The 24,227-nt window shown below is 36.2% G+C and overlaps 1 protein-coding gene across 4 annotated transcripts in view; it reads right to left on the reverse strand.

Moving 5' to 3' along the window:
• The window catches only part of LOC115209823 (peroxisomal multifunctional enzyme type 2), a 73,965-nt gene extending 50,203 nt beyond the window's left edge, over window positions 1-23,762 (reverse strand). For 2 of the 4 annotated variants that reach the window (XM_036501352.1, XM_036501351.1), the window contains exons 1-9: window positions 23,617-23,761; window positions 16,741-16,794; window positions 9,988-10,095; window positions 7,973-8,032; window positions 6,463-6,531; window positions 6,138-6,222; window positions 5,656-5,720; window positions 1,744-1,866; window positions 125-241 (exon numbers count right to left, since the gene is read on the reverse strand). In XM_036501352.1, the coding sequence (XP_036357245.1) occupies window positions 125-241; window positions 1,744-1,866; window positions 5,656-5,720; window positions 6,138-6,222; window positions 6,463-6,531; window positions 7,973-8,032; window positions 9,988-10,095; window positions 16,741-16,794; window positions 23,617-23,674 (739 nt within the window). In that variant the 5' untranslated portion in view covers window positions 23,675-23,761. Of the gene's footprint in view, window positions 1-124; window positions 242-1,743; window positions 1,867-5,655; window positions 5,721-6,137; window positions 6,223-6,462; window positions 6,532-7,972; window positions 8,033-9,987; window positions 10,096-16,740; window positions 16,795-23,616 lie in introns of all 4 variants that reach the window. The other 2 variants (XM_036501354.1, XM_036501353.1) reach the window with 2 other exon arrangements.
• Window positions 23,763-24,227: the final 465 nt, after the last annotated feature.

Below are 24,227 nucleotides of genomic sequence, written 5' to 3' on the forward strand. Positions count from 1 at the left end.
ACTAGTGATATATAGTTGTTATTGCTAGATATACAACATGACAAAACCAAAATTTGTTGAGACATGCCTATACTAATAAAAAATTTCTCATAGTTAAGATAGAAAAATGAGGTTTAAAGATTACATTTTGATATCCAGCCAGCAGCAACTTCAAAAATGCCACCAGTTTCAAGACAGGAACTGTGGCAAAGGAACATCACAAGTGGTGCTACAAATTTTGGTTTCAAAGCATCAATAACATCTGAAAGATAAATAAATAAATAAATAAATAAATAACAGTAATATTTTATTCCAAGCAATGAACACTATAGAGGTAGGCTTATCATTAGGTAAGTCATCTATATCCATTTAATTCAGTTTCTAGATATTCCATTTCATTTGTGTCCTTAATGACCTCAGGGAATGCATGAATGTTTCAATTATTTTGTTTTCAAGAGTGGAGGGCATGGTCAGTGAAGTAGAGTGCCTGCCTGAACATTTTAGTGCGCTGTGTGGTAAGAAGTTTGTTTCACAACCACATGGTTCCAAGTTCAATTCCACTGTGTGACGCCTTGTGCAAGTGCTTTCTACTATAGCCTTGGGCCAACTAAAGCCTTGAGAGTGAATTTGGTAAATGGAAACTGAAAAAAGCTTGTCATATATATATATATAGATAGATATGTATATCTGTGAGTGTCTTTGTGTCTGTCTTTCTCCCCCACCACCACTTGACAACCAGTGTTGGTGTGTTTACGTCTCCATAACTTAATTCGGCAAAAGAGACTGATACAATAACTACTAGACTTAAAGAAATAAGTCTTGAGGTCAATTTGTTTGACTAAAACCTTTCAAAGAAGTGCCCCAGCATGGCCACAGTCAAATGACTAAAACAAGTAAAGGATAAAAGATTAGTTAGATATATCACTGTTCTGAGTGTTCATCCCAGCCAGGATCAATGGAATATACACAAGTTGTATTAATAGGGGTTGGTTCGATCAATTTTATCCTGTTATCCAATGTTTCTTTTAAAAAATCACCACAAGATGGAACCTAGAACTTTGGGTCTTTTTAACTTTGTGAAAATAATTGAAAAGTGCAGATTACAGGCAAAATAGCAGAATTGGTCAGATAAAATACATTACGGCAGTGTTCTACAAAGTGGGTTCTCTGAAAAATTTTTGGGATTCCATCAGATAAGACGTCTTGAAATAAATTTTTAATTTCTTTTACTAAATATGGTATTCAGCATTCTTAAAATTTTAAGGTATACGTTGTATTTTTTATATGAATAAATTCTCTCTCTAAAACAATTTTTATTTCATTTAATGCCTTGTTAACATGTGAGTGGTGGGGGGGAGTTGTCTGTGAAATATACATGTGGGTTTCATAGTTTTGGGGAAACCATATAATTGGTTCCACACTAAAATAAGTTTGAAAAACTCACAGCTTTTTGATACTTAATCATGTCCCTTTAAATTCTGAGTTCAAATCCTGTACTGATCTGCTTTGCCTATCATACTTCTGAGAGTGATAAAATCTATGCTAGACAATAAAATAAGTACTGCAGTTGATGTAACCATCTATACTCTAGCTGACAGTGAGCCATGGCCAAATTGTTCGATATCTAAAACCTGATAACTGTAACACTACAATAATTAAAATATTCCTGCTTTAGAGTTTTTTATGGAGAGGACACAAAGTTAAAATACCTATAAATGTTTTTAAAGTATTAGTAAAAATTTCTGAATGAAAAATTTTACTCACCAGGTGGCATTACATTTTTTGTTAGTCTTGAACCAGCAAGTGGTGCTATTGTATTACAGTGGATGTTATACTTCCTGCCTTCAATGGCTAAAGTATTACTTAAACCAAGTAATCCAAGCTTAGCTGAAATAATAATAAAAAAATTATACAGTTCTTCCAGTTTTATTTTATTCATTATTGAAAGCAACTTTAAAACTAAAAATATGTATTTCCAGTTGTTTAACCCTAGGTCAGCGCTGGTAGTCAAACCAATGATCAAAGGCATTTTTGCTATGACCATTCATGTTTTGTGTGTTTTTTTTTTCATTGAGTTTACATAACAATGGACATTTACCATATCTATTACATGTTTTCATAGAATGTGTCAAACAACAATCATTCTGACCTACAACAGAGTGTGTCAGACTAAGCATGTCTCATTGAATATATCACATGGAGTTTGCGAAAACAAATATGTCACACACATATTATACCATCTAGAGCCATGATGCCCCACTGGTGGGACATGGTAATATTTTGGTGGAGCATAGTAATATTTTGGTGAAGCATGTGTAGGGTTATGTTGAATTTATACCTTTTGTACACAATATTTAGTATGCCAATAGAGAAATTCAAGAATGAGTTATTAAAAAAAATTCTTTACATCCCTTCTGTGGACAATTTTATCAAATTTTGGACACTTTACAGACAACAGATCATTTTCTTCATATTCATAAGATCTGATGTCACTAAAGAGGGAATAGATTATTTCCTTTAATTTAATATGTGAAAACATGTAGGTAATTACAAACACATACGTGTGTGTGTGTGTGTGTGTGTGTGTGTGTGTGTGTGTGCTTGTGCATGCGTGTAAGTGTGTGTGTATGTGTAGATGTAGTATAGAACTGGTCAGTACTGAAAGCAATGTCGGCTTAATTCCCTATGGAAAAATAAACTGGAGACAGACTTGTGTGTGCGGGTGTCTAAAAGTATTGACTCTTTTATCTCCGGTGACAAAAATCTGGGTACACAAGAAAAATGTGGTGTTGCAGAGTGTTGATGGGGCAATAAATGGCATTGGGGATGAAGGATGAAAAAATTGAATGGTGTGGAATGAGTTGAAATGGAGTGGAAGTAAGGGGTAGCATTAATGAAGGAAGAGAAAGAGGCAGAGAGAGAGAGAAAGAGAGAGATAGACAGACAGATAGATAGATAGAGAGAGGGGGGGGGGATTTATGGTACTGGTTATGCACACATACACACACGTATATATGAACAGAGATGAAAATTAACAGGTCATTTTATTCCCACCAGTCAGTTTGTGAATTCAGCAAAAAGGTAAGAAAAATCTTCCATTATTGATACAAAGGCTTTCGCAGCTGAGAAGATTCACAGAATATTTTTTTTTGTTTCTTTTTGAGCATATTTTCCAAAAGTTTATACTGAAATCTTTTTGAAGAAATGGTTGAAAAAATTTGCTTGAACTGAAATCTCTTCATGTTTGATTCAAAAACAGATAAAATGAGTAATGCAAGTAAAAAAAGTTCATCAATATTCAGAGGAATATTTATGGGTGAAAAACTCTAATCTATTGAATTTTCTGAATTCTCCTCCCTTGGAAAAGATTTTCCCACAAATTTCTTTATAGTCGTAATCTATGCCACTTGAAAGGTATTTATATAAATGATAGAAAAATGCATGAGGAATTCTGAATCATTAGTCGCATTGAACAAAAATTAGTAGAAAAAGAGTTATGAAGTAAAATGTCATGTAATGTGGAGGAAGTGAGGGAGCGATGCCCCAAGCAATAAGAATATATTTCTAAAGTGAATGTTTACATCCTGAGGTGGCAAGCTGGCAAAAACGTTAGCACACCGGGCGTCTGTCTTTACATTCTGAGTTCAAATTCCACCAAGGTTGACTTAGCTTTTTATCCATTCCAGATCTATTCAATTTGTCGTACAGATTATTTAATTAATTTTTTTTAACTAAGTACTTTGAAACTTCAGATACTGGGACCCTACCCTAATCCCAGAATCATTAGAAATTTTTTTTTTCATTGAATGAATTCCTGTGACCTCATAATATTGGAAAATTAGGTTACTTAAGGTGAGCCTGATAACTGATAGTATTGGGGGTCTTGTTGTTTGTAACTTTTGGTGAGTCATGGTGCAACCAACAACATGATAAAAATTCCTGCTGTTAATTTGGTGTGGATGGGTAATATCAAATAATTCAATCACAACATATATTTAAATTAAACATGAAAAAATTGAAATATTATCATCACTTACATGGAAAAATTGAAATATTATCTTTCAGTATTTTATAAGATAAAATCTTGAATTATCAATTGACACATTATTAATTATCTTATAACAGCAATGCCTGAAAAAATCATGTATTACATGGAAAAATGCGAGCATGAAAAGTAATATTCTTCAGATTATAAACCTGGAAAAGTACAGGACAAGTTTTTACACCAGTAAAAGTATAGGACAAGCTATTACTTCTAGTAAAGTAAAGAATAAAACTTTTACTTAAAATATTGCAACTAAAATTAAAATTTGAATATTAAAACTTATTTTATTATAATTTACAAATCACACTATACTTAATTAAGTAGAATTTGGCTAATTTACTACCTTAAATACAGAAAAAAGTGAATAATTAGACAAACTTACAAATTAGTTGAACAGTTTTGTACAATAAATTTAAAAGATGTGAACTGTAAAGAGTGATAAATTAAAAGAACTGGTATTCTTTGCGGCAATATTTTAAGTAAAAAGTTTCTAATTCTTTACTTTACTTGAAGCAATAGTTTGTCCTATACTTTTACAGGTGTAATAACTTGTCCTGTACTTTTCCAGATTTATAATCTTAAGAATATTACTTTTCATGCTAGCATTTTTCCATGTAATATATGTATGTACCTCCCATATCTCTTTTCCAGTTTTCAAAGTTGGCACTGTAAATGTAGGCACATTGGAAGGTAGGTTTTGCAAAATTGTAGAGATGCTTGAATGGAGGCATGTTGATGTATGCTGTATACAAGAGTAGAGAGGAGCTTCATCCAGGGTCCTCACAGGCAAAGCAAATAGGTATAAACTCTTTTGAGAAGGTAACAGTGACAGAGTAGAGGGTGTGGGTATACTTCTTGAAGAGAAATAGATGGATAAGGTCGTAGAGGTAGTGAGGGTGTGGGATAGAGTACTTAAACTCAGGATAGTCTTGCAGAATAGTATAGCTACAATTATCTCTTGAAGATGCCATTATGAAAGACTGCTTGAGGTGAAGAAAGAATGGGAGGAGAGTCTGCCACTTCCTAAGGCTGGCCCTGTCTAGAAACTATACTTTTCTCCATTATTTGGATGGTGGTATGCATTAAGTGATACAGACATAACCCCACTAGAAATGGTCTATTAAGGTTGTGGTGTCCAGACAATTTCAAAAACCATCAGCAAATAATTTTAAAAAATTAACTATTTCTATATCCTTCTCTCTCTCTCTCTCTATCTATCTATTTGTCTGTCTATTTTTTTCCAGTTGACTTTTCCTCTCAACTGCTAGTAGTAATGTTGCTTCTAAGGTAGTAGTGGGAGTGGTGTGACAACATGCATTTAATCCCAGCTTTTGAGAATTAGTGATGTTCTCTATAACAGGTAAAACTCAAAGAACTCCATCAGAATTGTATCAAAGGACCCGAACAGATAAAGAAATCATTCAACTTTAGATCAGCAGAAGGAAGGACATACAACAAAGCATAAAAATAAATTTTTAAAAACACTTGCTTTAACAATATGTAAATATCTAAATTTACATAACCATCCCACCCAAGCTGGTCTGAAAAAATGGTGGAAAATTTATAAAAAAAAAAAAAAGATGATAGGACAGAAAAGCTGAGGTCTAAATGAAAGTATTTTTCTTGATTACCTGCACCATAATTTGTTTGACCAAAGTTCCCATATAAACCAGCCGCAGAAGATGTCATAATAATTCTGGATATAAATTAAAAAAAAAAAGCAAAAATTTACTTTTGAAATAAATGAACTATAACAAAAACAACAACATAAACACACACACACACACACACACACAAATACATGCAATATTATTTTTATATCTGCTTTTCAATGCTGGCAAGGGTTGGATGAGAGATTTTGCAGCAGCAATCAGATATTTTTCCTGATGCCAATCTTTTTAGTTACCCCTTACAACATGCAGAAATACAGCATAAACAACAACACAACTTTGACAATAATAATCATTTCAACACAGGCACATAACCAAAAATTTGAGGGAAGATGTTAGTCAGGATTGAAAGTACACTGCCAACATTACCCATCATACAACAGAAAATATTCTAGAATTAAAAGGAAAAAAAAAGAATGAAAAACAACACGAAATTTAGTTACCTGCCGTACTTCTGTTTAACCATGTGTGGCCAAGCAGCATGGGTCACTAGATAGGACCCCCTAAGATGAATTCTGTGAATAATATCTGCAACAGTAAAGGGAAATGGTAATTCTTCTCTTGTTTGGTCCTACACATAAACAACTAGCATCTAATAGCAATTATGGTGGTGGTGGTGGTGGTGACAATGTCGGTGAAGATGATAAGAAGAAGAAAGATGAGAAGAATTATGAGACAGACTTATGGTGATAGTGATAATACTATTGATGCTGGTGTCAGTGATGATGATGATGATGAGAATGATAACAAAAACCAGACTCAACTTACCCCAGTCTTCATCGGTGAGTTTGGTAAAAGAACGGTCCCGTAAAATTCCAGCATTATTCACCAATATATCTAACAAAAGAGAAGAGAATTGATCTGTTACAGCTGACATACACCATGATGATGGTAGCAGAACTGTGGTATTGTTGAATGTGATGTGGTGGGGTTGTACGGAGATATTAGTGATAGAGTTAATGTTGACATGCAGATGGCTAAATAGTTAGATTCTTACTGACAGTAGTGTTTAGATCAAAGTGGTTCAAGCCACTCCAACCTGTTGTTTTTGTGATATAAGTACCAATTGAGTACCAGACTTGATTTAATCAACTGTTTCCTTCACTAAAATGTGCAATCTTGTGTCCATGTTACAAATCATTAGTATTATTGTTATTGTTGTTGTTCTTCTTCTTACTGTCACATTGTTGATGAGTGAATCTTTGTATTTGCTTGTGCTACATTCATAGAATATCATCCGTTAATTTCCTTTAAAGATCTTTTGCATAAACTGCAATTAGGCTTCATTAATATTATTATTATCATTATTATTATTATTATTATTATTATTAATATTATCATCATCATCATTATTATTATCATTATTATTATTATGAGAGAGCATGTGACCTAGTGGTTAGGGTGTTGCACTCACAGTCGCAAGATTGTGATTTCAATTCCTCGACTGGGTGGTGCAATGTGTTCTTGAGCAAACACTTCATCTCATGTTACTCTGTGATCACTTGACACTTGATGCTTGGTAAACCATGCACCTATTTGGACAACATCAATTTGATGGTGAATGTGAGCTAATGTACAGCACATACATTTGATCATTGTAAACAAATCATCTGTGCAGGTCATTCAGTGAAAGCTGAACATAAAAGCTGAACACTTATACGTCATCTCTGATGGGAGAGTCCATCATTATGATGACGATGATGATTATCATTATTTCTGCAATAATAATAATACTGATTTCTTCATTAACCACTAAGGGTTTGCTAACAAATCAATAAAAATGGTATGATACAATACGCTATGATATGATGTGGGATTACATGAAAGCATGTAAACAGTAAAAATAACAAAAACAAAGAAACAAAAAATTCAAATGAGAAAATTCCCCAGAAGAGGGGAGACTTCCAAAGGCTGCTCAGATAAAAATCCCATAAAACTACTAGGGCAAGTGCCTTCCCACCATCCTCTTCCCTTGATCTACAGGCACATGTTCAGAGCAGGCCTGTTCACTCAGCCCATTCATGCCACTCACACCCAACTTTCAAAAACTTTAATGGAAGTAAGGTAGGTCAGCTTATACATTAAGATGACTATGGAGAACCTAAAGTACCATGTGATATGCAGAAGGGTTTGGAAAGATAGTAACAATGTCTGAATGTTTACACTATATATAACGTCAGCTTGTATGCCAGAAAATACGGTACTTAATAGCATCAACAACTTTAGCAACAACAATATATAATTTCTTTCTCTATTTGAGATTAAAAAAATAACTTACCTATTTTGCCAAAAGCATTCAGAGCGGTTTCAACTATTTTTGCTCCTTCTTCAACAGAATCTAATTAAATGAAGGTAAAATGAAATAGAACAAGATATTAATCATCTAGTGACAACAAAGATATAAAGATGAATGTCAGAGAGGTAACTGCTTAAATAGATTAACTGAACACCAGTCAGATATTATATAAACAAAAACTGTCATTAGAACAATATCACAATATTCAATCAATTTTGTAAAATTCAGCAGAATTAAACAGAAATAAAACTTCTAAATAAAATGCAAATTTATCATTCCTAGAATATCTCCTTCATATTTTCCACATCAAAGTAAAATGACAAAATGTAAAATGGTATTGTTGGGAATCTACGGAAATGTCTTCAGCTACTGAAGCCTCAATTAAAGCATGCTCAATTTAAATCTGGAAGAACAGAAACTTGACACCTATATTCCAACTGTTCTGACTTGGTCTACAGAATTCATAAATTTTCTGTCCAAATGATTTTGAAGACTGCAGAATAAATGATAAACAGATGGGACAATTTCCAGCAAATATGGTGGGTGGGGCATTGTTTCCCATTCAAACTGCTCCAGCCTTTGGAATGTCATCCTTACTGTATGTGGCCGAGCATTATCCTCATGGCAGAACACTTTCCATCTTGAAACCAAAGATGGTCATTTTTCTTCTGGTGCAGGTGTCAATGAATGGTTGGATAACCAAATCTAAGCTTCTCTGCTAGTTCCTCAAAAGTTACAATGGGATTTTGTTCCACTAGGGTTTGCAGGATGTCTTTGTCAAGCTCTAGAGATCTTCCAGGATGAAGCTCATCTTCTAGGCTGTAGTTTCCAGCTCAGAATTGGCTTATGCTTATTGTCCGATCCTCATATACAGCATTAATATTCCTCATACTTTCTGTTGTGTCATTGCCTTTATTGAACTCATAAAGCAAAATATGCTGCTTATGTTCCTTTGTCATTTCCATTATCGCTTCGAAAAAATAACTGTTAAAATCAAGCTGCACTGTAAAATTATGATGTGCTGTTATAGCAAGTTGATGCAGGTAGTTTATCCCATCCCTCTCCAACTTTTAGTTCATGCAATTGAAAAAACCGCATTATTTATGGGATGACCCAATGTATATATGTTTATATATCTATGTGTGTTTGTCTTTATTTGTCCCCTCCACCACTGCTTGACAGCTGATGCTAGTGTGTTCACATCCTCATCACGTAGAGGTTCGGTAAAAGAGACTGATACAATAACTACCAGGCTTAAAAAAAAGAATAAGTACTGGTGTCAATTCGTTCGGCTAAAAATTCAAGGCGATGCTCCAACATGGCCACTTTTAATACTGTAGAGACTAAAGATTAGCAGCAGATGAATATAAGGAAATAATGTTTCACTGTTTTTTTTTCAAGTGTTGAATAAAAGTAATACTTCAAAATTCTACACACAACTTTCTAATTTATGATACACATGGACACAGTCTAATGACAGAAACAAGTAAAAAGATTTTTAAAAAAAAGATATAACATGGCATACCTATAAAAACTTGGAAGCTAACATATAAACATAACATATTAGTCTAAGTATTGAAAAATGTTTCTTTAGATGAAATTTTTATTGAGAAATTGTTTATAAAGAATATCTACAGCTATAGATGTAGAATTTGGAGATATAGTATCTAGTATCACATAATCCTATATATTTGAACCACTTCTTTTATTGCTTTACATCTATGTTTGCATGCATGAAATGGCTTACTAGTTGAAACGGTTGTTTTCATAGCTAGATGTCCTTCTTATTGTTAACCACTCAAATGTGATGCAAAGATGTGGAAGCTTGTTATAGATTAATCAATTTATTTATTTATTTATTCATGATTAGGGTCAACCAGGTAAACTGGAACAACAAGATTTAGGTGGTACTTTGCTGAGAAGCACACACACATTAACAATAGTAAGATTCAAACTTACAACCATTTTTAACTGGAAATATTATTTATAAATCTTACGGTAATCGGCAACTGCCTTTCCTCCACTTTTTTGAATTTCTCTGACAACTTCATCGGCTGCTTGCAAACTTTTACCAACACCTTCTACACTGCCACCTAAATCATTAACTTAAAAGAAAAAGAAAATATTTCTATAAAAGTCATGGAACATACATATATATATAATAATATTCACACACAGATAGATGAATATCTTCACCATTGTTTTAAGATACACTTTTCAGTGCTTGCATGGATCAGAAGGAGTATATTAAGGTGGATTTTCTGTGGTCAGGTGCACTTCTTATCACTAACCTGATCCTGTTTCCAAGAAAGGTAATATTTTTCCATGGCCAGACTTGTTTTTGCAAAATATTGGAAATGAATGGTACTGCTTGTATGACAATAACAATAATTTTACAACTATCATGCAATGTCATTACAAGGAGATGCAAACATATACACACACATCATGCTAGCGTGGAAGGGGGACGTTAAACAATGATGATGATATATATATATATATATATATATATATATATATGTATGTATGTATATATATATATACACGCACACATACATATATACACACACATATGCCTGTGTGAGTGAAGGCTAGCAGGTTGCAACTTTGAAGTCACTGTCACCACTCTTCTTGTAAAATATAATACATCTCTAAAGTTGAATTTGTTTCAGGTTTCTGCAATGTGAGACTATTTATCATTCATTTTTATTTTGTTACTTGACAAAATCTGATTCTAAACCAATAACCAACTCTTAAAATAAAAAGGCAAAAGTATCTCTCAAGAGCAGTGGTTCTCAAGTGGGGTCCATATAAGATTTTTGGGGGTGCACTCAACAAAATAGTAATTTGGGAATCCACAATAGTATTTTAAGGGTCCCTGAAAAAATTTTGCTTTAGATGTATGTATTGGTATGCATTGCAAGAAACAGCTTGGCTTCTTTCTCTAATATTTTACATAGTTCAATGTACACAAGTTAATGTGTGAAAAACAAAATAGGAAATTAGAAAGAAGTATCTCTAAAACTACTTTTTAAACATTGAATGGCTATGGGAAGTCCACCAGAATAAAATAGTAATCAAAGGGGTCCACAGGCAAAAAATTATTGAGAACCACTGATCTAGAGTTTCACATTCCTCTTTCATAGACATCTTTTCATTCTACTTCCATCTTTCCCTTTCACTCTTTCTTCCTCCTCTCCTCATCACAGGTATAATCACTCTTAACAATACATCATTTACAGTATACTAACATACAATTAAACTAGCATACCTAACAATGTCTTTTTCCTTCCTTCTTTCTATCTTTATTCCATTCTTTATCTTTCTATTTCTGATTTTCCCCTTTTGCTCAGTTATACATTTGTTTATGCATGTCTCACAATTTCCCTTCTCTTTTCTCTATCCCTTTCTGTTCTGTTCACTTTTTAGTTTCTCACTTCAATCACTGTACTTTTACTGTCTTTAGCTACCATTTTTCTTTCTTAATTAACTATTATTTTTATATGTTTATATGAATATTAGAATACTAGTTTTTATAAGCCCACAGTATTACAAAATTTTGGTAACTGTTTCAACCTGAAAGTTTTTTAAAACAATGAAGTCAATATATTGTTTTGAATAAGAGGCAATTAAGTACGGTAAAGTTATTTTCTTGAGTCATGCTGACTCACAAAGACCAACTCACAAGGACTAGAGCAATTCACAAGGACTGGAGCAATATGAAATGAAGTGTTTTGCTGAAGAACACAATGCATCACCCTGTCCAGGAATTGAAACCACAACCTTATGATCATGAGTCCAATACCTTAACCACTGAGCCACATACCTCCACATTTCAGTATGAGCATGATATATACATGTGTTTATATGTGAGCATGCACACACATATGCATATAAGTATGCATACAGACACACTGTCGTCTGAGAGAGATGGGTGAGAAAGATTGTAAAAGAGAGAGAGCTTGAACTAGAGAAAGCTTTTTATAAGAGAGAGAGAATTCTTAGAGAAAGCCTGAAAGAAAAAGGGAAACCAGAGAGTTGAACATTAATGACTGACAACCAGCTTTAGAAAGTTTCTATACCTCCTACTAACACTTCTACTCATGACAACTGTTATATGTCATCTTTCTCTTTTTACCATTACATAAAAACTTTTTAGCATTTCTCCATATTTTTTTGACTCCTCTTGATTTTATCCCAACAGGACCTCAAATCCATATTTTTTTGTTCATAGATTATTCTTGGTTAGATCTGTATTTCCATGCCAAAATTCATTGAAGTTTCATTGAGAAATGCTAATGTTTCTTCAAGACAAACAAACTTCATGCTTATTATACAGTCTTTTATTATTTTACTACTTTCTTTAAGGTGGTGAGCTGGCAGAATTGTTAGGACACTGGGCAAAACGCTTAGCAGCATTTTGTCTGTCCTTACATTTTGGTTTCAAATTCCACTGAGGTTGACTTTACCATTCATGCTTTCAAGTATCAGTTCAGCACTGGGGGTTGATGTAATCGATTCATTCAACACCCCCACCCCACACCCCGAACGTGCTGGCCTTGTGCCAAAATTTGAAATCATTATTTTACTACTTTCTATCATTGAACTGTGACAATGTATCAGCACCACTATGTAGGCAGATATAATCCACTGCATCTGCCATAGTACTTATTTTATTAACTGGTTCTTACTTTATTGACATTTTATTGAAAAAAAAACAATGGAAGTCACAGTAAACCACAAAGGCATAACTCAGAATGTAAAGAAACATAGTCAAATACCATAGTGTAATTTGTACAACACTCTAGATTGATTCTGCCATCCACCAGCAGTGAACTTATGGCATACATAACAATTTCAATACCTATTTCTCATCTCAAAAGAGATATGACAGGTATTGAAGCAGTTTACATAAGCTATAAGGAAATACTTCTTAACTAAATATTTACTCAATATTTACAATATATGTTAAATCATTTTTTTATGACTTGGTCTTATAGATTATTTTTCTACATGAATTACACAGTAAGTATGTATGCATACACACACACACACACACACACAAAGGTACTCAAAGGTGTGTGATCAGTGTAGGGTACTATCTATGTTTGTCATATGTAGAGTAAACAGAAAAAATACATTTCATTGGTAACAACAAGAAACATTTAACATACTGATGATGTCAAGATTTATTGGAAACAGCTTTTCTTTTTATAAGACATACACATATGATCACACATGCATAAATGCAATGTGTTCAATACAAGCAATACAGAAAATAAATATTTGCAGGAAGTGTGAAAAGAGTACTCAGTAAAATAAAACTATTATACAGTTCCAACGGTGATAAAGATTTTAATAATTGTTTCAAACTGCAACAGATGCTATTGACAGACAGCAGAAAGCAGTGAAGTAAATATACAAGGCACCCAGAGCATTTCATCATCATCATCATCGTTTAACGTCCACTTTCCATGCTAGCATGTGTTGGACGACTTGACTGAGGGCTGGCGAACCAGATGGGGGCACCAGGCTCCAATCTTGATCTGGCAGAGTTTCTACAGCTGGATGCCCTTCCTAGCGCCAACCACTCCGAGAGTGTAGTGGGTGCTTTTACGTGCCACCGGTACGGGGGCCAGTCAGGCGGTACTGGCAACGACCTCGCTTGAATCTTTATACACATGCCACCAGCACAGGTGCCAGTAAGGCGACGCTGGTAATGATCACGCTCGAATGATGCCTTTTATGTGCCACCAGCATGGAAGCCAGTTAGCCGCTCTGGCAACAATCATGCTCAGATGGTGCTCTTAGCACCCTACTAGCACAGGGCACAAGTGCCAGTAAGACGAAGCTGGTAACGATCACACTCGAATGGTGCCTTTTATGTGCCACTGGCACAGAAGCTGGTTAGCTGCTCTGTCAACGATCACACTCGTATGGTGCTCTTTGCACCCCGCTAGCACGAATGCCAGTCATTGAATTTGATTTCAATTTCACTTGCCTCAACAGGTCTTAGCAAGCAGAGTTTAGTGTCCAAAGAAGGAAAAGGTACGCATAAGTGGGCTGGTTACGCCCTTGGCATAGGCCACGAGGTTATGGTCTCATTTGGCTTGCTGGGTCTTCTCAAGCACAGCATATTTTGAAAAGTCTCGGTCACTAGTCATTTTCTTGGTGAGGCCTAAAGTTCAAAGGTCATTCTTGACCACTTCATCCCAGGTCTTCCTGGGTCTACCTCTTCCACAGGTTCCCTCAACCGCTAGGGTGTGGCACTTTTGCACACAGCTATCCTCATCCATTCTTGCCACATGATCATACCAGCACAGTCGTCTCTCTTGCACACCACATCTGATGCTTCTTAGGTCCAACTTTTCTCTCAAGGTACTTACACTCTGTCGAGTATGAACACTGACATTACACATCCATCAGATCATACTGGCTTCATTCCTTGCAAGCTTACGCATGTCCTCAGCAGTCACAGCCCATGTTTCACTGCCATGTAGCATGGCTGTTCGTACACATGTGTCATACAGTCTACCTTTTACTCTGGGCAAGAGGCCCTTTGTCACCAGCAGAGGTAAGAGCTCTCTGAACTTTGCCCAAGCTATTCTTATTCTAGCAGCTACACTTTCAGCGCACCCTTCCCCACTACTGACTTGGTCACCTAGGTAACGGAAGCTATCAACTACTTCTAGTTTTTCTCCCTGGAATGTAGCGGAAGTTGTTCTCTGCACATTTTCAGTGTTTATTGCTCCCGAGCATCTGCCACATACAAAAACTATCTTCCCAGTTAGCCTTCCGTTGATATTACTGCAACTTTTATGTGTCCATAGCTTACACTGGGTACATCTTATAGAGTTTCTACCTATACCTCTACAACAGATCGAGTAGGGCCATCTACCTGAAGGGATTTGTGGTTTGCCTGCCCTCCTACTTATTAGGACTTTGCTTTTAGCTAGGTTGACTCTAAGGCCCTTCGATTCTAATCCTTGTTTCCACACTTGAAACTTCTCTAGTTCTGATAGTGACTCAGCAATTAGAGCAAGGTCATCAGCATAGAGGAGCTCCCAGGGGCATCCTGTCTTGAATTCCTCCGTTATTGGCTGGAGGACTATGATAAATAGGAGGGGGCTGAGGACTGAACCTTGGTGGACCCCTACCGCTACCCTGAATTCTTCAGTGTACTCGTTGCCAACCCTCACCTTACTGACAGTGTCCCTGTACATGGCTTGCACGGCTCTCACTAACCATTCATCTATCCCTAGTTTCCTCATTGACCACCAGATAAGAGATTAGGGGACCCTGTCGAAGGCTTTCTCCATGTCAACGAAAGCCAGGTACAGGGGCTTATCTTTGGCTAGGTATTCTCCTGCAGCTGTCTTACTAGAAATATAGCATCAGTGGTGCTTTTCCCTGGCATGAAACCAAACTACATCTCATCCAAACTGACTCTCTCCCTAATTAGTTGGGCTATGACCCTCTCCATGATCTTCATTACCTGATCCAACAGCTCGATACCTTTGTAATTATTTGTATCTAGAGCATCACCTTTACCTTTGTAGCAATCGACTATTATGCTGCTACACCAGTCATTGGGTATGACTCCTTCATGTATCACCTGGTTAACTATACAGGTGACTAGACTATAGCTGACACTGCCCTGATATTTTGAGCATCTCTGCAGTAATTCTTGATGTGCCAGGGGCTTTCCCTGTCTTCATACTTTTAATTGCTTTATCTACCAAGGTACTGTCAACTCGGATAGATGGTCCACTCGGAAATTTTATCAGAACACAAATGGAAGATGATCTAACATAGCTATGTGACACAAACCAAATTTTAACTTCTTGAATTCAACATCATCATCATTTAACATTGTATTCTATGCTGGTATGGTTGGATGATTCAACAGGACCCACCTAGCCTGAGGGCTACATTGGTCTCCATTGTCTGCTTTGATATGATTTCTATAACTGGATGTCCTTCCTAATGTCAACCTCTTCACAGAGCATATTGGGTACTTTTTTTCATGGTACCAGTACCAGTGAGATCACAAAGTAATCAAGTAACTCACAAGACAAGACACCTCATCAGACTGAAGATGCAGTATTGAGTGAGATGGCTACATGCCTGGTGTTGGGAGACCAAAATAGGTCATAGGGACAGAAACAAGTGTCTTTCAAATATATCAACAGCATCAACATGACAGACTCCAATCTCATAGAACACTCTATAGAGAAAAGAAGACTACTGCTCAAACAGTATTGGAACAGCCTACAAATACAGCTTGTTTAGCAGAGACTGCCATTCACACAGCAGACTGTTCAACCATAGACAATTCTGTTCCAGTAGGGCAGATAACACTAAACCATCATCTGTGGTCATTAATTATAGATAGGGGCTAACAGGCTGTTGTAGACTCAGGTCAGGACTAACCCAAGAGATCTATGATTGAAAATATCTCATCCATGACCATCACATTTCGTTTTCCAGAAATTGTATAAAGATCACATTATCCAATGTGTCTTTCTTCTTATTAAGATGATAGGATGTTAACTTGGTGAAATTGATTGTATTTCTAGAAAGTTGAGTGACCAGATAGCGACACCCTTATTAACATTGTACAAGTGGATGTGTTTGAGAGAATATGTAGCCACAGAAACAATGAAATGCCAGGTCATCAACACAACACTTAATGCTGTTCACAGGATCACTTTTTTTTCTTTTATAAGAAAGCAAAGAAGACTACTTACCAACGACACTGGCTCCTCGTTCAGCAAATGCCAAGGCATATTGTCGACCCAAGCCTACAACAAAAGCAAATAGTCAAAAAAAAAAAGAAAAAAAAGGCAGGAATGAAGGAAAAGAACAAATGAATGAACAAACAAAAGAAAGAAAGATGGCCCTGACTATCAGCATCTTGGTGAAATCTGAACTCCCAATACAAAGAGCCAAAACAGACAGTAAGGCATCAACTCTGACACTAATGATTCCACCCATAACCCACCCACCCTACACACACATTACATTGGTATTTATTTCACTAAAAGCTGTCCTCAGAATATAGGCCTATTATCCAGAGCATTACTTTATATACCAACAAATCAGAAATCTTTAAGAATACTAAAGGTATATACATATATATTGGAACTATAAAACTGAAAATACAAGCTGTCCATCATATATTAGATGTAGATGAGATGTGTGTTGTGTAAACCAGAAATGGAAAAAAAAGAGAAGGCTGTTTTAATAGTGGTTGTAATGGTAGTGATGAAGTTGAGATAGTACATAATATTTAGAAGAGCAATGTAGCTAAATTTTGATTTCTTACTAGCACCAATTTTACTTACAAAAGCTATACTGTTTATTTTGAAACAGTATTTTGAAATTCACATAGCCTTTTTTTCACAAGACTGATTTGTTGTGAATTCCCATTTAATTTTGCTGGAGCTATTGCTACATTTAGATGCTGTTTGCTGCAGACAAAGCAAAATGGCATCATCATCATCATCATCATCATTTAGCGTCCGTTTTCCATGCTAGCATGGGTTGGACGGTTTAACTGGGGTCTGTGAAGCCGGAAGGCTTCATCAGGCCCAGTCAGATTTGGCAGTGTTTCTACGGCTGGATGCCCTTCCTAACGCCAACCACTCCGCGAGTGTAGTGGGTGTTTTTTACGTGCCACCTGCACAGGTGCCAGACAGAGCTGGCGAACGGCCACGAACGGATGGTGTTTTTACGTGTCACCGGCACGGGGCCAGGCAATGCTGGCAATGGACACGAACGGATGGTGCTTTTACGTGCCACCGACATGGGGCCAGACAGAGCTGGCAAACGGCCACGAACGGACGGTGCTTTTACGTGTCACCGGCACGGGGGCCAGCCGAGGCTGGCAACGGACACGAACGGACGGTGCTTTTATGTGCCACCGACACGGGGGCCAGACAGAGCTGGCAAACGGCCACGAGCGAATGGTGCTTTTACGTATCACCGACACGGGTGCCAGACGAGGCTGACAGTGAACACGAACAGATGGGTCACTTAACCCCTGCTTTCTGATATATGATTTGATTTTGATTGTTCTCACTGGTCTTGCCGGGTCTTCTGACGCACAGCATACTTCCATAGGTCTCGGTCTCTGGTCATTTCCTTGGTGAGACCTAGAGTTCGAAGGCACAGTATATATATAAAGCCTATTGATAAGTATATAACATTGTACAAAAAAAAAAGTCCCTTTTAAGACTCAAGTTACAAGTTATTTAGATGCAGAAATTACTGCACAAAAAAGGAAAATTCACACAGTTGATGAGTGTATAATCATGCTTGCTTAAGTGAAATGCTGGAACGAAATGCAGCACAGGAAACTGAAAATCTTCCACTTTCAGACAATACAATAAATCAACATATTTTGACACAAGGCCAGCAATTTTTTTGCTAGAGAGGATCCAAGCCAATTAAATCAAACTCAGTGCTCAACTGATACTTATTTTATCAACCCTGAAAGGATGAAAGGCAAAGTCAACTTTGGCAGAATTTGAACTCAGAATGCAGAGGGGGACAAAATATTGCTAAGCATCTTGCCCAGCATGCTGACTTAATAAATCTGCTAGCTTGTTGACTTAATAAATCCACATATTGATAAAATATCACATGATACTGAAGGAGATATATACGATAAGATAAAAAATGCCAAAAGGCCATGAATTTGTATAGTTGACTGAATCATTCTCAAGACATGCCTGTTCTATTATATCAATCTAAATGGTGATGGCCTCAGCAGGATCTGAACTCATAATGGTAATTATACTAAAGTACTCTAGCATATCTATCATTCCACCACCTTAGTGGTTTCCAAATAATACCTATATGTTCATCAGCTGGACTAAGGTTTAAAGAAAGAGAACTGTTATTTAACCAGGGTTGATAAGATATCAGACAACTAGGCAAGAGGTCAATGGTTCATATCCTGTAACAGGGCTGCATTATGTCAAATATATTATGTCAGACAATTAGTCTAACAGTAAGTAGGATTTGAAAGAGGTTTAGTTGCTATTTCTACCAGATTGTGTGACCATACAGAGACTCTCTCATTGGTTCAATTTAGTCTATATTTGGTTTATGAGTGAGGAGTATAATTCAATCCATGGAAAAACCTGTCAGTCACAGACCAGTTTCCTGTCCAAGAGAGATGTGTCTCATGTGTTCAATGCCACAAAAATAGGACAAAGATCTGAGGAACCTTATACTAACATGGAGTACCATTTATTGTGACTCAGGGTGTATGAGAGTCTCAGGTTCCAGGGAACTTTGTTATACCTGAGAGTGGCTAAAGGCCCAAAATTATCATCAGCCATGAGGAAACTTGTAATACTCTTAAGAGCCACTGGTAATGATTAATGGAGTATGATTGCCACTAGCCTGAGAAACCTTGAAATACCCTTGAGTGCCACTGATAGTAGTTTATGGTATATGACTGTCACTATCCCCAAGGAAATTTGTAATACCCTTGCATATATTTTTAATAGTAACAATGGTGTACCAGTAATTCATGACAGTAAGATATGGCTGTCTCAGGCTTAGAATGTTATTGAAATATAACTAAAGTACTAAACCCAAATGAAGCAGGTGATGGTGAAGTTATTTATACAATTAGGTTAAATTGATACATTTACACATGAATGTATGACAAGGGTTGATTAGAACTGATGTCAATCAATGGTAGCATATCTCAGATAATTAGATGTGACAGGTGTCAAAAATAAAGACACAAGATAAAGATTTTAATAGCAATATATGTGTTTGTTTCCGACTTCATAGCTTGTAACTGACTGTAGTGATTTTTTACTATGCTAAAATGTGGACACTTATTGAGTGTGAAATGATAAAAGATAGATAACCAGACAAGATAGACGCACACACAAGTAATCAGATGGATAAACAGACTGATAGACAAAGGTCTACTGCAAATATTTTAGTATTCCAGAGCATTTTGCATCAGAAACCCCTAACTGAATGGTCCTCAATGACACAGCCCCAACACTACTTACATTTTCTACTCAGATTTAGGGATGGTAAACATAAAAATAAAATTTTTCTAAGGAATCTCTCTTTGCGACAACATGGCATCCTGGGTAAGTGTCTTCTACTGTAGCCCCAGGTGGACAAATGCATCGTGAGTGAATTTTGTAAACAGAAATAGGATGAATCCCAGTGTGTGTGTGTGTATGAGTGGACAAATGAAAGGAAATGGCACTCAATACGTTTGTAGAAGTTACATGTATTACTTAAAACAGTGTGATTCTGTTCCATATGACTTCAAGTTTCACAGACCTCTAACAGGACCTTGTATCTTTTAGTACTGGGGTTGATTTACTTGAATAACCCTTCAAGGTGGTGTTCTAGCATAGCTGCAGTCCAATGAATGCAAGAAGTAAAAAATAAAAGATAATTATTCCACACAAATATGGGCACTAGGTACACAATTCCTACATGTCTGTTGTCTGGTTAGCTTTCTATAAATATCATCATCATCATTTAGCACCTGCTTTCCGTGCTGGCATGGGTTAGATGGTGTGACTGGAACTGGTAAGCAGGAGAGCTGCATCAGGCTGCAGTCTGGTTTGGCTTGGTTTCTACGGATGGAGGCCCATCCTAACACCAACCATGCTGCAGAGTGTAGCAGGAGCTTTTAACATGTCACTGGCACAAGTGCTTTTGCCTTTAAAGTGTTACCAGCACAGCTGCCTTTAACATATCACTGGTACAGGTGCCTTTAACATGTAACCAGCACAGGTGTCTTTAACATGTAACCAGCACAGGTGTCTTTAACATGTGACCAGCACAGGTGTCTTTAACATGTGACCAGCACAGGTGTCTTTAACATGTGACCAGCACAGGTGTCTTTAATGTGTCACCAGCACAAGTGCCTTTAACATGTCACCTACACAGATGTCTTTTACTTATCATGGACACCCAAAATGGAATAAATTCTGATGCTATGAGGATAAAAGTATTCTAATGTTTTGGGCAGGGAGCTAAGTTTGTCTATGTATACATGTATCTATCACTCTGACTGACTCTCAGTCCTTCTCACACCACACCAACTTAATCTCTTTCCTGCATTTTATGGTACTAATTACTTGTACTTCAGACTACCACAAGTTTCTTCAGACACTAAAGCTTCACTAATGTATAAATTCAGTTTGACACACTACTATAACATCAATTAAAATGTAATTACTTATAGAAAGTTCCACCTCTCACTAGCTATACTATCCACGTATACTTCAGACCACCACAAGTTCCCTCAGACACTAATGTTTTACAAGTGTACAAAGAGGTGCTGGAAAGTTCTTGACTTTGGGTAAAAGAAAATATAGGAGGATCAGTTATGGTTTTATTTAGCATATTCCCCTCTCAAATTCACACACTTATTGCAGCAGTCCTTCAGTTTTACTAAGCCCTGTAAAAGAACTCAGAAGGTTGGGGCTCCAACAAGGTCTTTCGCAATATCCTTAAAGCCAGGAACTTTTCAACATCCCCTCGTATAAATTCAGATTAACACACCACCCACTCCATTTATAAACCATCATAATGTCAATTAAAATGTAATTACTCAATGAGTTCCACCACTCACTAGCTATACAGTAAACAGGAGGTGAATTCAGCGTCACCACTAATTGCTATGGAGAGTTGTTGCTACCCAGCTTGTTCAACTGAGTATTTTTAGGTGCTTAACATTTTAATATAAAATCAGGAAGATATGCAGACTTAATCTTTCAGATGATTATATAGAGAGCTGAACAAAATGTCTTTTGGTATTACTGCTATTTACGTTCCAAGTTCAAATTTCACCAGGAGACTTGCTTCTTTTTTTTTTTATCTCTATTATCATTTATGTCACACATATACATAAATATATACAAATATAATACAAATAAGAAAATGGAGGAACAGATTCCTTTCAATCATCAACTTACAGATAATACCAATTCATATTATTTATTAACTACTTAAATAGGAACATTCAAATCCAACAGCATAAAACAAAATACATCAATAAGTAAGATAATACCATAAAAATAATAGGGTTACACTCATAATCCCTATCTCACTTTGTACTTATATATATATTTATATATATATATATTTATATAGGTATTCCTATACATGTGTACCCACCGACTTTGTTTTCTCATAACCTCCAGAAAAATGGATATTTTTTAAAATCAAATTTTCTACAAATAGGCTTCAGATAGTGTTGATTTATGTCGGAACTTATCATGAAAAATTTTTTTCTGTGGGAAGAGGAGTTTCGGAAAATTCATACGTGTTGACTTTTTTTCCTCATAACTTTCAGAAAAATGGGTGTTTTTAATGAAATTTTCAACACATACTTTTCAGCGTGTGCAAATTACGAATATAAAAAAAATAATAATGAAATTATTGTATACAGTGCTCAGGTGCACCACAACTTGTCAGAAAGTGCATATAAAGTACATGCAGTAATGTAGAAATGTCTCGAAAGCGAACAATGTATGAGTCAGATACATGCTTGTGTGTGTATGGAGGGGATAAAATCAGGTGTAGTGTTGGCGAATCTCAGGAAGCATGGAAGTTTTGAAGGATGCAGTGCTCCGACAACTAACAACCGATGCCGGCAGTTTGTTCCATGCTTCAGCAACTCTCAGCGTGAAAAAATGTTTCCTGAAGTCATGGGAGCTGTGCTGTTTTCTTACTTTGTAAATATGTCCACGGGTGTTAGATGGGTGGAGTTTGAAAAGGTGCTCAGAGTTATTGTTTGTGCGATGGTTGATAATTTTATGGGTGTCTGCCAAGTCAGCTGCCAGACATCGGAGTTTCAATGTGTCCATGCCCAGGGAAGTAAGGCGTTCAGGATATGGCAAATGCCTGATGGAGGGTATTCTTTTGGTTGCACGTCGCTGAACAGCTTCCAGACGATTGATGTCCTGGGCAAGATATCGGAATTTAATGTGAAAAAAATAGTGAGCACACACGTATACAAATGAAACACATTCCAATTCGTTTTCGAAATTTCTAGTTCCATTTAGTAAATGTATGTGACGCTTGTCAGTATGTATGTTTTTTCTTTTTTTTTTTTTTCATAATTAATTTCCGATACAATCGTAATCTACACACTGAAAAGTATCTGAAGAAAATTTCATTACAAATAACCATTTTTCTGAAAGTAATGAAGAAACAAAGCCAACTCGTGTTAATTTTCCTCTTCACACCCACAGAAAAATGTTTTCGCAAAAAATTCTGAAATAATCGGAATCTACACTATCTGAAGAGTATTTGTAGAAAATTTCATTGAAAATATCCATTTTTCTGGGAGATATGAGGAAACAAAGTCAGGAGGGGTACACATGTGTAGGAACAGTCATCGCATTTAATTATTCATTGTGAAAAATAAAGAGTATTTATTCATACCAGTCATCTGTCTATGTATACATATATACCGATAGCTATAGATCTACGTACTACTCATAATTGTCATCTTTCTGGACAATTGCAAGTTCCTTTTGATGTGAATGGTAATGAAGTTACATCTTAACTCATTATTGACAAATAAATATTCAAAAGAGAAAGAAAAAGGACAATCTTACCATTGCCTGCACCGGTGATAAGTACCACTTGTCCATCGAACTGTAGTGGCGAAGCCATGGCAGTTGACACAAATGATGGTTGGTGTTAATTACGCAGTGAGAGTTATCTCCCCCTATTTCAACAGCTTGCCTAAACAATTGAACAAAAAAGTGAACTTTGATCTGGAAACTAAACGATGTCAATATTGCCTGTCAAGCGGAGTAGGGAGGGAACAAACATAAACACACACACACATGGTGGGTCAAAAGTCATGCACAAAATAAATTCGATACACTCCGGAATTGTCGGCAATGCTTCAATTTTTCTAAAACTGAATAAAGTAAATAAAATAGTGATGAATGCATACATGTAGGATCTTGCAGGCATGAAGTGGATTCGATCCACCATAGCCAAATTTAAATTAACACTGCAACAGAACTTTTCCCGCAGTGGAACAATGGTTTTTCTGTGAAAGCAGTTTTACATTTTCCAGATGCCGTTAGCTAGGCCGAAATAATGTCTTCACCACTAGACCCTTATAACCTCTTCTACTTCACCAAAAACCAGAATAGAGAGTCTGGCATGTAAGCATAAAGCTCATAGGGAAGCCCATCCAAACTAGGCGATTTAC

Source organism: Octopus sinensis, linkage group LG3 (genome assembly GCF_006345805.1).
Source record: "Octopus sinensis linkage group LG3, ASM634580v1, whole genome shotgun sequence".
Taxonomy (NCBI): Eukaryota; Metazoa; Mollusca; class Cephalopoda; order Octopoda; family Octopodidae; genus Octopus; species Octopus sinensis.